The 16,595-nt window shown below is 37.7% G+C and overlaps 1 protein-coding gene across 3 annotated transcripts in view; it reads right to left on the bottom strand.

Annotated features, from left to right (window-relative positions):
• Positions 1 to 16,595, bottom strand: part of LOC124865620 (mannosyl-oligosaccharide 1,2-alpha-mannosidase IC) — a 308,583-nt gene that overhangs the window by 16,401 nt on the left and 275,587 nt on the right. For all 3 annotated transcript variants that reach the window (XM_047360863.1, XM_047360861.1, XM_047360860.1), the window contains 4 exons: positions 14,324 to 14,418; positions 5,104 to 5,227; positions 3,564 to 3,657; positions 2,369 to 2,484 (listed from right to left, as the gene is read on the bottom strand). In XM_047360863.1, coding sequence (XP_047216819.1) covers positions 2,369 to 2,484; positions 3,564 to 3,657; positions 5,104 to 5,227; positions 14,324 to 14,418 — 429 coding nt within the window. The remainder of the gene's footprint in view (positions 1 to 2,368; positions 2,485 to 3,563; positions 3,658 to 5,103; positions 5,228 to 14,323; positions 14,419 to 16,595) is intronic.

Below are 16,595 nucleotides of genomic sequence, written 5' to 3'. Positions count from 1 at the left end.
ACATCGCTGAGCTAACCTGTGTTTCAATAAACCTGTTTAACCTTCATCCTGCCACTGTAATTGTAGCTCAGTATAGAGTATCCAGTTCAGAACAAAACAATTTGACCAATCAGACTTTGTGGCGTAATTACGGATGGCCCTCACCCAACAGGGCATCCTGCCTGGTCAGCATGATCATCTTCTCCAGTGCCTCAATCAACAGCAATCATCTGAAGTACAGACCTGGCTGAAATTTTGTGTCAGCTTCACACCCTCAGGTACAGACTCATCCCTGCCAATTCTAACCTTTCAGTTGTCCAACCTCAAGGTGTAACTCCTACAGTTTCCGTTCCCACCTGTCGTAGAGTTGCTTCTCCCCTGCCGGAGCCATTTTCTTGGGAATTAGGAAAATGCTGTGGCTCCTACAGTATGCTCTTGTTTTTCAGCATTCTCCTCACATTTTCTTGGATGATGCCAGTCGCATCTCATACATTATTGGACTCCTCAGAGGACAAGCCTTAAGGTGGGCAGAAACCCATGTTGATGAAACCACAGAATGTTTTTTCACCTTTAATGAATTCCTTGACCAGTTTAAATAAATTTTTTCTCATAGACGTAGTGATGAGGAAATCGCAAGGAAATTGTGGTAATAACAGCAGAACAGCAGATCTGTAGCTGAGTTGGCCATAGAGCTTTGTATGTTGGCCGGCAAGTCAGGTTGGAATCCGCTGACACTTTAAGGGGTGTTTCCTTAATGCACTCAGTAAAATGGTGAGCCGTGATGAACCAGAAACCCTTGACAAACTTATTAATCTAGCTATCCAAGTAGATAACCATTTAAGAGAGAAGTTAAATAAAAAGTGGCTCCAAAAAAAAAAACTGTTACCCCAAGACCAGAGAACTCCAGATCTATTGTGACGTCACTAGAGCTGGTTCCTCAGCTTTCGGTTTCCAGCTCTCCTCATGAACCAATGCAGTTAGGTTCGAGCAAGCCTCTCGCAGAAAGAGATACGGAGACGTCTGACTTTCGGCCGATGCCTCTATTGTGGAGAGATCGGGCATTACCGGTTACAGTGTCTTGTGCGGCCAAAAGATAGTCTGCCAGTAATTCAGGGGGTACTGGCAGGCACAGTTCACCACCCTGAACATCCACGCTTACATCACTGTTTCATCCTTTATTTCAAGCAAGAGCAACATCCGGTCTTAGTTCTGTTAGACTCTGGCTCAGAGCAAAACCTCATTAATCCTGACCTTGTCCTAAAACTACGGTTACCAGTCCAGAATCTCTCCTCACCCATTCTTGTATCTGCAATTAATGGAAGCTCTTTAGAGACCATCAACTAACAAACACAACCACTCCGTTTAATAACTTACGGTAACCACCATGAATACACTTCCTTTTTCATTTTCCCTAATAAGATGACTAACATCATTATGGGCCTTTACTGATTAAGAACTCATTATCTGTATATTAACTGGGTTAAATATCGAGTCGAGTCCTGGAGCCCATCTTGCCATAACTCTTGTCTCGGTTCAGCTATACCCAATAGCAACCATAACTGACGTTTTGGAACAACCACCAGATATCACTAATGTTCCACCAGATTATCATGACCTTCAAAGGGTATTCAGTAAAGACCTGGCTCTGTGTCTCCCTCCTCATCATCCATATGACTGCAGCATTGATCTCCTCCCTGGTGCTCCTTTTCCCTCTGGCCATCTTTATCACATTTCCAACTTTGAACATTAAATCCATGTAACAATACATAAATGACTAACCTCCAGCAGGTATAATCCAGCCATCCTCCTCAGTAAGAGCATAATTTGTCTTTGTAGAAAAGAAGGATAAGACACTCAGACCGTGCATCGATTACAAAGAATTGAACCAGGTAACTTGACAACAAATATTCTCCCTCTTCTTGACTCAGCTTTTGATTCAGTTCACGGCACAACTATCTTCATTAAGCTCAACCTTTTTAACGCCTACCATCTTGTCCAGATCTGGGAAAGAGACGAATGGAAGACAACTTTTGAGACCCCAATGGGGCACTATGAGTATTTAGTCATGCCGTTTAGACTTGCCAATGCACCAGCTGTTTTTCAGAACCTTGTCAATGATGTTCTCAGAGACTTCTTAAATGCCTTGCAATCTTTTTCTGTTGGACTCGAAACTATCAAAAACCTGCAGTAAATGTTTTTCTCCTATGCGTTATAGTCCTTAAAAATAAAAGAAAAACATAATGCAGGTCAAACCTCAGGAAACCAGAAATTAGTATCGGCCAGGAAAAGTCTCATCGGTGCAACTCTAGAAAGACACATGGAAGACTCCTGAAGGGTATACACATCTGACGAGAAAATCTGTGTCTCTAAAAGATAAAGATGTCCATACCTCCAGTGCACTGTAGTACATCTTCTTTGCTTCCTCATCAGTCTTGTCTGACATCAGGTAGGATTTTATCAGATACTCGTAGAAACTGTCTCCAAGGCCACCGATGGAAACATGATCTAAAAGAAAAGAAAATCAGCAGGGTTACACACAAATCTTATGACATTTCCAATAATCTTAAATCTAAAATCACACACACACAAACTGGATCATGATTTTTCTACACAGGTGAAAAACAGTTTTAATTTTATGGTAGGCTGCCGAGTCATCATACACCTTTTAAACATGCTTAGCCCCTTAAGTCTTTAACTAAATTTAATTAACTTAATCACAGAAGAACTAAAAATAAATCAGCAAATTTGTTTTCTCCAAACAAAAATCTTAAATAATTCAATGTACCAATTTTCCACCAGGAAACAGAAAAAAACCCAAAATAAATCAGCTGTTCATTTTCTCTTGCTGTTATGAGTGGACATTAAATGAAATCACACTGGAGATATGTGTGAGTCTGTATCTATTCTTTCTTGCTCTGTTCAAACACTTCTGCAGACTCCTTCACAAGGTTATCGCCGTGCCGTTGGATATGTCCTTGACACAGACAAACGAGGGGAGCCAGAGCTTATTTTTCTCTCTGCTGATATTTATATACTGTTCAGCTTCCCTGCATGCTCCTGCACAACAATTAGCTGCTGTAATCATACAGATTAGCACCATTTCCCTCTCAGCGTCGTTTTATCATCCCGATCTTCCCCACCCCCCACTTCCTCTCAGGTAAATTGGAAAGATCTATTTTTACAAAGTAATTGAATGTATTATTATTCGAATAACCCAGAGATAATATCATCTTTAGTGTAACTGTATGAGAGCAACATTTTAAACGAAAGCAGACAGACAGATGAATGACAGGCAAGCACCGAAAAGCGCTTTTGACTCATAAGGTGACTTTTCTCCGTCAGATATGGGAAATTCAGAGAAAGGAAATCCTGACCTACACTATAAATCACATAATGGAGGTAACAAAACCTTCAGAAGATCCTGCCATAAAATCTCCAAAATGGGTTTGAGGTTCATTGCCTTCTTTGTTGTTCAAAGAGGAAGGCAATAAATCTTAAAGGCAAAGAAACTTTATTATAGAAATTACTTAAGAACTAAATCATGTTTAGGATCTCCATCTCTATACATTAGCTACAACACTTACGCTGGACCCAGTTGCCGCTGACTGGACTGAGGAAGTTTGGATATAGGCCGTGAGGTTTTTCAATCTTGTTCAGGAGCTTCCTGATGCTCATCACCTGCAATAAAAAGTCCTCGGACTTAGGTAGTGTGGTAGTGTCAGAAAGCAAATCTTTACTGTATTGACATTTCAAGGGTAAAAAGCTTTTTTCAGATTGTGAGGGAAAACAGTTGCATCTCAATAAATTAAATATATTTGAAAATGTACATTATTTTAGTAATTGAGTTCAAAAGGTGAATGTAATATTAAACGCATAGTGATATACACTCACCGGCCACTTTATTAGGTATTCCTTGCTAGTACCGAGTTGGACCCCCTTTTGCCCCCAGAACTGCCTTAATCCTTTGTGGTATAGATTCAACAAGGAACTGGAAACATTCCTCAGAACGTTTGGTCCATATTGGCATGATAGCATCACACAGATGCTGCAGATTTGTCAGCTGCACATCCATGATGAGAATCTCCCATTCCACCACATCCCAAAAGGTGCTCTATTGGATTGAGATCTGGTGACTGTGGAGGCCATTTGAGTCCAGTGAACTCATTGTCATGTTCAAGAAACCAATCTGAGATGATTCGTGCTTTATGACATGGCGAGTTATCCTGCTTGAAGTAACCATCAGAAGATGGGAACAATGTCGCACCCGGTGTGGTCTTCTCCTGCTGTAGCCCATCCACCTCAAGGTTCAACGTGTTGTGCATTTAGAGATGCTCTTCTGCATGCCTCGGTTGTAACGAGTGGTAATTTGAGTTACTGTTGCCTTTCTATCAGCTGGAACAAGTCTGGCCATTCTCCTCTGACCTCTGGCATCAACAAGGCATTTGCACCCACAGAACCGCTGCTTACTGGATTTTTTTCTCTTTTTCAGACCATTCTCTGTAAACCCTAGAGATGGTAGTGTGTGAAAATCCAAGTAGATCAGCAGTTCCTGAAATACTCAGACCAGCCCGTCTGGCACCAACAACCAGGCCAGGTTCAAAGTCACTTAAATCACCTTTCTTCTCCATTCTGATGCTCGGTTTGAACTGCAGCAGATCGTCTTGACCATGTCTACATGCCTAAATGCATTGATTGGCTGATTAAAAATTTACCTTAACGAGCAGTTGGACAGCTGTACCTAATATAAAGGCCGGTGAGTGTAATTCCAGAGTTTATCTTTGTTATTTCCATGATTATGGCTCATAGGGGAATTTACAAGACATGGACTGCAGCTGAAGTCAGTGCTTTGAGAGGAAGAGCATTTTAATTACCTGTAAGCCATAACCTTCAAAATTAATAAAAACTTAAAGTAAGTCATTCTGGATATATAATGATCGATATGAGATGCACTTTTTTAACTGAATTACTGAAAGTTATTACATTTTCAATGGTATTGTAATTTAAAGAGATGCACTTGTAAAAGAAACATAAATGGATACTCAAATAAAAGTCTGTGCTAGCTAATAGTTAAGCAAATAATTTGAAACTGAAAAACATTTATTGCACACAGAGTACAATGCGTACTTTCTCTTTGAAGACAGGGTTGTTAGACAGCTCTGTCAGATGCACAAATTCAAGGTGAAGGGTCCCAAACTCAGCCAAGATGCTGCTGCCAGCTGAAGCCCAGCCCCAGCTCCAACTGGTACCGCTGCAACAGAGAAGATTCAGAAGAGTTGAGTGTAGGGTACTGAGGATAATGAACACTGAAGCAACAGAGGGATTCAGGTACAACATAAAGATCAATAAACTTCACCAATCTGTCTGGACCAGTTGGGTGTGAGACATTCTTCAAATGTACATGTTAATGTCATTTCTTTTAAAGTTAATAAAATTTGTTTCTGCACAGGTCATTGGTTGTGTAAACAGCAGCCAGAACTTTGAGATCGCAATGAAAAACCCAAATTAAAGGTGTCTTTACAGCGACATGTTCAGGGTAAAACCTTCATGTTGAGAACTTGTATTGCTCTTATTAAAAGCCCACTCAGCAAATGAGGAAAAATATAAAAATCTATTTTAAACATGGATCGATTCTTTATAACATACCTTTTATGTGCATTAATTAAAATAATGTTTTAAGAACCATTTTGCTCAACAGCTATATTAGTTAAGAAATAAATTACATAATTGCAGGTTTATATTCAGCTGAATGAAGTGATGCTGATATTTTTTTAGATTTGAGATGTTAAACATACTTGCTCCACTCCTAGTTTTCATAAGTTTTGACAATGATAAATGAATCAAGGACAACATATGAGAATTGAGTTGATTCGTGCTGAGTTACTAATTAGAATCAATCAGGACTGGGAATTTTTGATATTATCTGATAGTTTGAATTTATTCGACACCAGAAATATTTTGTTAGACATGTAAAGCAAGCGCAATTACTATCTAAAAATAAACTAATTTCACATCTCCAACAACCTTTGGCATGTGCAATTCTTGACTGCCGGTCGTGATTAATTCAAAAGTTTATTAAAGTGAATTTCAAACTCATCACTGATAAAAGCTTAAAAAATAGCCAAGGAATGATGAAAAGAAATGCAGTATTAGAGGATGAAATTATCAGTAAAATCACTTTGAAAATCTAAATTTATGTAAATGATTCAGTCAGAAATGATTAGTGAAGGCAGAGAGGACTACAGGAACATTGTTTTGAAGGGTATCAGATAACAGATAATAAAATGGGCTGGATTGTTGAGAGGAGAGAGGATATATGGAAGGAAAAAAAAAACGGAGAGGCAGGCGTGTGATTCTGTGCTTTGATGAATGCACCTATTAAAGCTTTGTATGCTGTATCATTAGTTGTGCTGGCTCAAGTTATGTAATTCCTTGTTTATAAGAAATCAATCAAAGAATCTCCACAGAGGTGCAGAACAGCAGGTGGTGTGTACAGAGACAGACGTGCATCACAGGCAAACATCCATGAATCTTTTTACCCTCTTTAGGAATGCAAGCCATTTTAACAGCTATCTGGAATACAATCTGGAGATAAATAGAGAAACAATCAATACATTGTCATGCATTATGAGCTGTGGAAATAACCATCACTAATTTCAATCTACCAGCTAAAACATTTCTGAGACACTTTTTAATGAATGATAAATGCTCAAGATATAACTCAAACATTAACAAATTACCGTTTCTTCGGATATACAATATTTAAAACGGTAAATCTGAAGAAATAAAATATTTCGGAAAATACCTGAGATACACCAATAAGCCTTTATCCAACTGAAACTGATTTCCAGTTTTCTCCGGTGTCTGATCTGCCCATTATGCTTTTAACAGATTCCTATTTTTTCCTTAGCACTATAACACATAAAAGAGAATTATGTGCTGCAGGTATTGTGATAGAAAACAGTAGTTTTGTATTCAAAAGAAAATGAGGGAAATACAAGATTATATCCCCATTTATGCATCAAAGCATATGTCCCTAGCTTTCATCCATTTTTTTTTTTATTAAACTAAACAAAATGCATCAAAGTAGACGTTTGTTACTGTGTCCATAGATAGAAAATTATGGGAGTTTTTGGTTTTAACGCCTTTCAGTGAATTTTTTTTCTTGAATAATAAAAGGGCTTTATTTTAAAATTATTACGTAAAGGCTTTATAGAGATAGAGATTTTGCAGTATATTCTGTCACAATATTGCTAAATCGAGCTAATAAGGTTGACTCATACAACCAGCAGCCTTAAAAAACCTAATATCACAAAATAACACAAACATTGGGTTGGGAGAACTGTAAGGATCCCAGTTTGTACTCAAAAGTCTATATCTTTGAATACTAAGTCGGGGGGAAAAAAAGATCCAGGTATAAACATTCAGTTTATTGTCCAAAATGACTGCAGCATATAAACTAATTGCAGGAATAAACAGTTTTTTTTGTACCTCTGATGGTTTTTACCACATTAAACCAGTGGCATACATAGTACAATCTGTCTTTTTTTTAACATGTTCCCATAGTTTTTCAATACATGATCTGGAGAGGAAAGGTGTTATCGGCTTGTATTGATAATGGTGGTTAGCCTGGTCACTGACCCTAACAATTAGTAAATCCCACTGGTCAACTACTGGCAGTCAGGCATCACATCATCCCAAAATCCTAGCTCCAACGTCCAAGAGAAATCGAACGTCATCGTTTCTCATGCAAAGGTTTACTTTAAAATCTGCTGATATAATGTTGGCTTGCACCAGTATGAAACTTTTGCTGTTGGAAATGTGGAAACAACAAAATCAGTGTGTTTGAAAGAAATCCATGCACACGTGGAACAAAACAACCTTATTTTGCTACAATAGACAGCACCACACAAGGTCCAGTCTTGCTCCCACTACATCTAATATATAATGCTAAAGATAAAAAACAGATTTAGATTTTCGGAAACTTAATTGGTGATATGGCATATTTTAAAATTTTAATACACAACAGGACATTGTGGGGATAGTATCTTCTTTGTCTGGCATCCCTCTTCACTGTAAGCAAGCTGGTTTTAAAGAACAGGGTTCATCTTTATTAGCAGCATTACTGCAATCCATGAGCAATTAAAACCCAAATACTGCAGTGCTGTTTGCCAACTGTATACAAATAAGTTTAACACAAGTTAAAGCATTGGACCCTTTGTGGTATTGGGGGTTAAGCGTGTGGCCTATATACAGAGGCTTCAGTCCTCAATGTGGCCATCCCGGCCCCTTTGCCGCATGTCTTCCCCTCTCTCTGCCCCCATTTAATGTCTGCCTACTTTCAGAAAATACTGCCACTAGTGCCGCAAAAAATTTTAAATATATATTTTTTTTACTTTACCATCTTATTTTTCCTGTCTTGAAGTAATAATGTTTTGCAGTGACCCAGCTATAGTTCCAACTTGAATCTGATAGAGAATCTGTTGAGGAAGCTAAAGATGCCAGGATCAACATCAAAGACTTGGGACTCATAACCAGAGATACGCAGGCAAAATACCAGTGGAAACATGCAAAACCTAGATCAACATTTATAAGGGTTTGATCAATGTAATGCAAATAATTTTTAAAATGCCAACTTTTTATTAAAACATACATTTTGAGATTTGGAGTACTTTTACAGTGTTATATTATCTTCTTGGAGATCCACTTTTTATTTCCTATCTGAAAAAAGCTTCTTGGTTGGATGAAAATTAAGCTGAATGTAAATCTGCCAAGGGCGGGAATAATGTTAGGCTTATTGGTGACGTTAGAAACCTTTTAAATGTTACAACGGATGTTTGTACAATAATATAAGGGCGACTGTAAAAAAGACACTACAGTTGCAATGCTGCAATCTGATTTGGCATATAAAATGCCAAAAATGGTCAAACCTGTACTCAGTTATAGTAGACTAACTAAATAATATTTAAAATACACGCGTGCAAACGTTGTTCTGTTTGTGGACACAAAGACCCTAATCTTGGTTTTTCTTTTTACTATTTCTCATACTCAGTGGGTTACATGTCAGATAAAGCAATAAAATAGCATTATTTTCTTTCACAAAATTTAAAGAGGTTAAATGAAAATTACAAATCTTATTTTAAAATATATGTAATCACTTTATTTTAATCTAGTTGATGTTTAACTGATTTAGACCTAATCAAAGAAAAAAACCTATTTTAAAATACCCATTTCATTTCGCGTCATTATTTGAGCACACTGTGAGATTTGTGTAATAATACAGAGGCCCGTCGACCTGAGCTAACTTGAAAAGGTAAGATAAAACATGGATGGGTACCAAAACAAAGAAGTTGTGCCTACAGAAAGCAGCGACTGATTAAAATAATCATTGACTAATCAGAAAAAATGTTCACTCCCAAAACAATCCTCATCTGCAGCCATATTTAGATTAGACTGCAATTCTGCAAATATTTCATTTGTTATTGTGTAATCATGGTTTAAAATGCAGACCTTGTTCAGACCTAATGCAGTATATGCAACTTTATATTCCTCAGTATTTGTTATATTCCATTTTATTGAGTCGATGAGCAAATATTCATCTCTGTGTATTTCTGTGGGTATATGTCCTATTTTCACACTTGCTCCATAGCTCTTTTTTCTGTGTGCCTGTGTTCTGTGTCCATATTCCTTCCTCTGAACTTTTTATCCTCGTTGATTTCGTCTCTTTGCTGCAGCAGCAAAGTGAATTTCTAAGCTGAGGGACAAAATGGGTTTATTCTATCCCATTTCAAAACGGATAAGGAAAACTCCCTGCACAACTAAAGTTTTCCTTGTATATCGTTCTCCAACACACATCAAATGCATCTATCTAAAAGTATGTTATATGCATGTGCTCACATTAGCTTGTTTTTGTGTGAATAACCAGCATGGTTCTCCCTGTCCATCTGTGCCATCGGCACATGTTGGTGATGTCTCAGAAATTAACTGGAGAATAAGGTAATTAAATCTGCCAGCAGCTGCCCAGTTTGGCTGCTAGTGTAATTGGTAGCAGGTGGATGACAGAGGTGCCAGGAAGTGTCTTATAAGAAGATGAGATTAGGAGATGAGAGGAAGACAACTAACAATGGTGGGGTTTATAAATGAGTCAAAAAGATATAATTCAATCAAGCATTATAGGATATTTTAGATGAAATCTCAAAGGAAACATATGATATAGCAACAGAAAAACAATCATGCTGCAGGAGAACAAGCTCACAATAACAATTTGATTTCACAGCCAAAACCATTATCAGCGCATATTGCTTTATCAGATTTGTTTCTTATAAGCTTTTTACTGTTAAAATGGTAAGATCTTTGCTGCGGCACAAAATGTCCAACTCAGATGTAAACATGTAGAGAACCAAAGATCAGAGGGTAAAATATACTAAAATTAAAAACAGCTTGAAGTTGTGCCGCGTGGCATTAATAAAACAAAGGCTTAGAGTAGAAAGGCAATGGCTTGGAACAGATTAAAAATCAACAGCAGCCCTAAAGACATGCAAATATTATTCAAACAATCAGCCAAAGAACATATAAACGGAGACTAATTGTCAACCAATTGTCATTTGTCATAAAATTCTGTCTGCAGTGAAGTATGTGCCTTTTTAAATTGGTGTGAATATCAAATACTGTCACCAAGATGCAGATTAGGATTGATGTTTTTCTTTATGGCCTTTCTGATACTTCATGAAGCAAACCATCTTCAAGTGCTTCTCAATTAATAAGTAATAAAGTGTAACAAAGATGTATTACACACAGTGATATATTTCAGGTGTTTATTTTTGATCATTGTGATTATGGCTTAGATGTGATGAAAACCCAAAATTTAATTTCTCAGAAAGTAAAAATATTACAAAAGACCAATAAAAATTACTTGTATTACATAAATGTATGAACAGCTGTCCAGCAGACAGTCATGAGTAGGTTATGTCACTAAAGGTAATTCCTGGAGAAGCATTCTGTTTACAGTGCTGTATCAAAACAAAGTAAAGTGGAAGGAAAAAGTGTGGTAGATAAAGCTGCCCATTCAGTTTGTTGAACTCTACCAAGGCATGGACTAAAGCAGGAGTCTGTGCTTGATGAGGCACCACACTTAGACGTTTCCACGACATGGCTATGGCTGTTTCATTCCTTGTGCTGAGCTCTCCTAAACTAGAAATAATGTCAAAACCATCGTACTTGGGCTAAGTAAAAAGATAATTTTGCTTAGTGGTGTTCAAGTAATAGTTAATTTTGAATGTAATTTGGAAATCCCGATACCAGAATGCGGAGAAGGAGGCACAGAACCAAGGTTGCTTGAGGGCCAGTGTGAAATTCCTGCAGTCAGTGATGATTTGAGGAACCAGGTCATCATCTGGTGTTTGTCCAAAGTCAGTGCAGATGTCTATCACAAAATGTTAGAGCACTTTAAGCTTCCCTCTGCGTGACAAGCTGTATGGCGATGCTGATTTCATTTTCCAGCAGTATTTGGCACCTGCCCACTCTACTAAAAGTACCAAATTTAGTCACCATGGTACCATTGTGCTAGATTTAAACCATAAAGAATCTATGGAGTATTGCCAAGAGAAATATGACAGACACCAGATTCGATAATGTAGACAAGATGAAGCTCGCTATTACAGCAAGCCGGGCTTCCTTAACACCTCACTGGAGCCACATTGATACAGTAATTCATGGGTGGGTAATACTAGTTACATTTACTCAATTATATTTACTTCAATAATGTTCTAAACAAAATGTACTTCTAGGTGTAGTTTTAATGCACCGTACATTTTGCTTCAACTTAAAATTATTTTAAAGTAATATTACTCTTGCTTGAGTATCATTTATGGCTACTCTACCACCTCTAGTTATCTCCCTAAGTGAGGAACAAACAAGTTTTAACCATTTTTTAAACAGACTCACCAGACACGTCTATGGTGAGGTTTCATGTTTCGTATTTCTACACAAGCTTCATTGTTCTGATGTTATTTTCTATCTGCTGAGCCTGTTGTGTCATTTGGAGGTCAAGCGAACATAGAGTAAACAGTAGATATAGCTCTGTTCTAACATGTATATATTACTGTAAGTATTGGTTTCAAAAGTTTTACGTTGCGGAAAAGTTATTTTGGAACTGCCTGTTTCTTCTGCCCAAATTAGTTGAGATTTATTTTTGCTCATTTTTTGTTAAAATCTTTTATAAAAGTATCAGAACCTGCACATAATCTTATGTGTATATTTTGTCTGTATGATTACATCATTTTCCAAAACTAAATTAGATTAAACAGTACTATTCAAGTACTCAGTACTCAAGTAGCCTTTTTTACCCAATACATTTTTACTCTTGACTAATTTTCTGAATGACTACTCTTTACTTCTACTTAGGACAAAACATTATTAAAGTATTGCTACTCTATCCACCTCTGGCTGTAAGACAATCATTAAAATGAACAGAAATAAACACTAGAAAGATTTCACTCTGTGTGCAAAGAATCTGTATTATATGTGCTTCACTATCTGAATCAAATTACTAACATTTTTAAGCTTTTTCAATGATATTCTAATTTTAAAATCACCTGTAAAATCTGGATATATTACAGGTCCTTCTCAAAATATTAGCATATTGTGATAAAGTTAATTATTTTCCATAATGTCATGATGAAAATTTAACATTCATATATTTTAGATTCATTGCACACTAACTGAAATATTTCAGGTCTTTTATTGTCTTAATACGGATGATTTTGGCATACAGCTCATGAAAACCCAAAATTCCTATCTCACAAAATTAGCATATCATTAAAAGGGTCTCTAAACGAGCTATGAACCTAATCATCTGAATCAACGAGTTAACTCTAAACACCTGCAAAAGATTCCTGAGGCCTTTAAAACTCCCAGCCTGGTTCATCACTCAAAACCCCAATCATGGGTAAGACTGCCGACCTGACTGCTGTCCAGAAGGCCACTATTGACACCCTCAAGCAAGAGGGTAAGACACAGAAAGACATTTCTGAACGAATAGGCTGTTCCCAGAGTGCTGTATCAAGGAACCTCAGTGGGAAGGAAAAAGTGTGGCAGAAAACGCTGCACAACGAGAAGAGGTGACCGGACCCTGAGGAAGATTGTGGAGAAGGGCCGATTCCAGACCTTGGGGGACCTGCGGAAGCAGTGGACTGAGTCTGGAGTAGAAACATCCAGAGCCACCGTGCACAGACGTGTGCAGGAAATGGGCTACAGGTGCCGCATTCCCCAGGTCAAGCCACTTTTGAACCAGAAACAGCGGCAGAAGCGCCTGACCTGGGCTACAGAGAAGCAGCACTGGACTGTTGCTCAGTGGTCCAAAGTACTTTTTTCGGATGAAAGCAAATTCTGCATGTCATTCGGAAATCAAGGTGCCAGAGTCTGGAGGAAGACTGGGGAGAAGGAAATGCCAAAATGCCAGACGTCCAGTGTCAAGTACCCACAGTCAGTGATGGTCTGGGGTGCCGTGTCAGCTGCTGGTGTTGGTCCACTGTGTTTTATGAAGGGCAGGGTCAAGGCAGCTAGCTATCAGGAGATTTTGGAGCACTTCATGCTTCCATCTGCTGAAAAGCTTTATGGAGATGAAGATTTCATTTTTCAGAACAACCTGGCACCTGCTCACAATGCCAAAACCACTGGTAAATGGTTTACTGACCATGGTATCACTGTGCTCAATTGGCCTGCCAACTCTCCTGACCTGAACCCCATAGAGAATCTGTGGGATATTGTGAAGAGAACGTTGAGAGACTCAAGACCCAACACTCTGGATGAGCTAAAGGCCGCTATCGAAGCATCCTGGGCCTCCATAAGACCTCAGCAGTGCCACAGGCTGATTGCCTCCATGACACGCCGCATTGAAGCAGTCATTTCTGCCAAAGGATTCCCGACCAAGTATTGAGTGCATAACTGTACATGATTATTTGAAGGTTGACGTTTTTTGTATCAAAAACACTTTTCTTTTATTGGTCGGATGAAATATGCTAATTTTGTGAGATAGGAATTTTGGGTTTTCATGAGCTGTATGCCAAAATCATCCGTATTAAGACAATAAAAGACCTGAAATATTTCAGTTAGTGTGCAATGAATCTAAAATATATGAATGTTAAATTTTCATCATGACATTATGGAAAATAATGAACTTTATCACAATATGCTAATATTTTGAGAAGGACCTGTATATATCTTCACTCAGAATTAATCTTTGTTAACTCAACATTTTGGTGAAATATAAAGAGACTTATGCCAGTTTTTCTGGTAGCTTGTTGTGGATGGAGGACTGTTGGAGGTGAAGACTGGTGCTGAGACTCACCTCCCCAGGTTGATGACTCCTCTGGGGATCCCTGTTGGCGTATTAAACGCAGGTAGGAGCTTTTCTCCCAGCTCCAACGCTTTACTTCTGAAAAGCTGAAATGAAAACACAAAGGAAACATCTTGGTAACTTTGGTATTTATGAATATGGTTCTCATCTTTTCTAAGCTTAAAGAAATTGTGACACAATGAGAAGCAAAAGCTTTGAGGACATCTCCCTCCAGTTTTACCTTTAAAGCTAATTATTTACAGCTTTGAGCTTGTCACCAAAGAACACAGGCAGGAGTATTCTAATGGATGCCATCCATAATAGTCCTCTTAAAACTGTTCTTCCTAATCTACTAATTTTGAGGCCAAGGGTGAAGCAATGTTTGTCAGATCATTTATAAGCTGGGTTATCAGTCACAAAATCTAATTTTGCTAGTGAGAATGATGAATAAGAAGTGCAACACATTGAAATCCTGATGATGAATGAGACAGCTGAGGTGAAAAGAAAAGAGAAAGATTCATGTGAGAGACTGAAAAATCCCCTTGAGACAAAGAGGAAGGGAACGAGGAAAGACATGTACAGTGCATGCAGGGAAAACAGAGTCTAGTCAAAGACAGAAACAGAAGGAGACATGGAGTGCAACTAAAGTGTTGAGCTGTGACTCGGCAAAAAAAAACTGAGGAAGAGGAGAAGTGAAACAATAAATTGCAGTCAGATGAGAGGACACCACTGACCTTCACTATGATTGTTATGATACAAGTAGACCTTGCTGAGCTGGGTTTGTACTAGGCAGTGATTTTGATGGGATTCTGTGAGCTTGAACGAATATCTAATACTGCAACACTATACGAGCTAATGGATTCCACTGTAATATTCTTTGTGGCATAAGTGTTCAGGGTGTTAGGAGAGCCTATAATGCCACATTAGAGTCAGTAAATGAATCTGTCTGCTACCATTTAGGCTGTTTTTTTCAAAAATAAATACAATTGGCCAATCTAATTATAGTTATTCAATTTGTACTCATGGATCTGCAGACAGCTGTTAATGGATTGTGGTTGTGAGCCACCAGGGCCTTCAGGGTATAATATAACAAATAGTAAAATTACTTTGTCACAAATTTCTTTAAATATCGCTTACTCCCACATTTTACTATTAGGACAGGAACAATAACTTGATTGACATTCCTGCAATCCTCTCAGCATCAGTACATGCCTGGTTTTGGATCCCACAATGGAAACGCATACAGGTAACATCCAGGGTAAAATACACTGTTGTAGTCAAATAAGGTCCAGGGGAAAATTGCTTAATATTACATAGCTGAACTGCAACTTAAGTCCTAAGACAGATAGTCCTAATTTTACTATTTGTCCTAAGACAGAGCCATCTATTTGTTGCCACAGATTGTACTGTTGGGGGTGGAAAACACAAAGAACTGGTACTCAACACAATCTTGTACCAGTTTAACACCTGAAACAACTGGTTGGGAAAAACCCATAGATCACTTATACAGTTTTGGTTATTTAGTCCTGTAGTAAACACCAGATTAGCTTGCAATTATAGTTACCACTACAACCTTCCCTTAAGATTCTGTCTGAAACACTCAACCATGCAACAATAAAGTCATTTACCGCTACTTTCAAAAACAGAAATGTCACGAATAACATTAGATAAACAAATCTACTATTATTTGTCCATGGAGCAATTATTGAACAGACTGCTTTTCCAAGTGACATGGGAATAATTTGTTTTTATAAAACTGATTAAAATATTTATACAGCTCCAAACACAGAGGATTACACTGATCTGATCAAGCTCTTTCCTTACACACAAGCATTCAAAGAGTTTAAACATATCATTATAAAATATGGTACTCCAATGTTTGCCAAATATTAAAAACCCATCAACGATAAAAAGCTGGCGCTAAATGCTTGTTTTCATGCTTGATTCTTTGTTTAAATATTTTGCTGTTCTGACCATGACATTTTCAATACATTTTATTTCTATCAACTAAAAATTAGATAACTGAGAATCTGACTATAAACAAAACACATCAAGGAGTATTTGAAGATAAGTCATTAATAAAAGTTACATGAGGTCCTTTTAAATGTTCTTCAGAAAAACAAACCAAAAAAAACTTTACAATTTTCAAACTGGGCTTAAACGTTGCAGGTTTTCTGTTATTTTCAGCTTTGACTTTTTTAGGTGCCCATCTAAAGCTTATACAGAAGAACAGAGAGCAGCTACAGCCCTGATGTTTACTAGGTTTTGTTGGTAGTCTCCTGGT

Source organism: Girardinichthys multiradiatus, chromosome 3 (assembly GCF_021462225.1).
Source record: "Girardinichthys multiradiatus isolate DD_20200921_A chromosome 3, DD_fGirMul_XY1, whole genome shotgun sequence".
Classification (NCBI taxonomy): Eukaryota; Metazoa; Chordata; class Actinopteri; order Cyprinodontiformes; family Goodeidae; genus Girardinichthys; species Girardinichthys multiradiatus.
The sequence above is the reverse complement of the archived record's forward strand: the minus strand, read 5'-3'. Positions and strand labels throughout refer to the sequence as shown.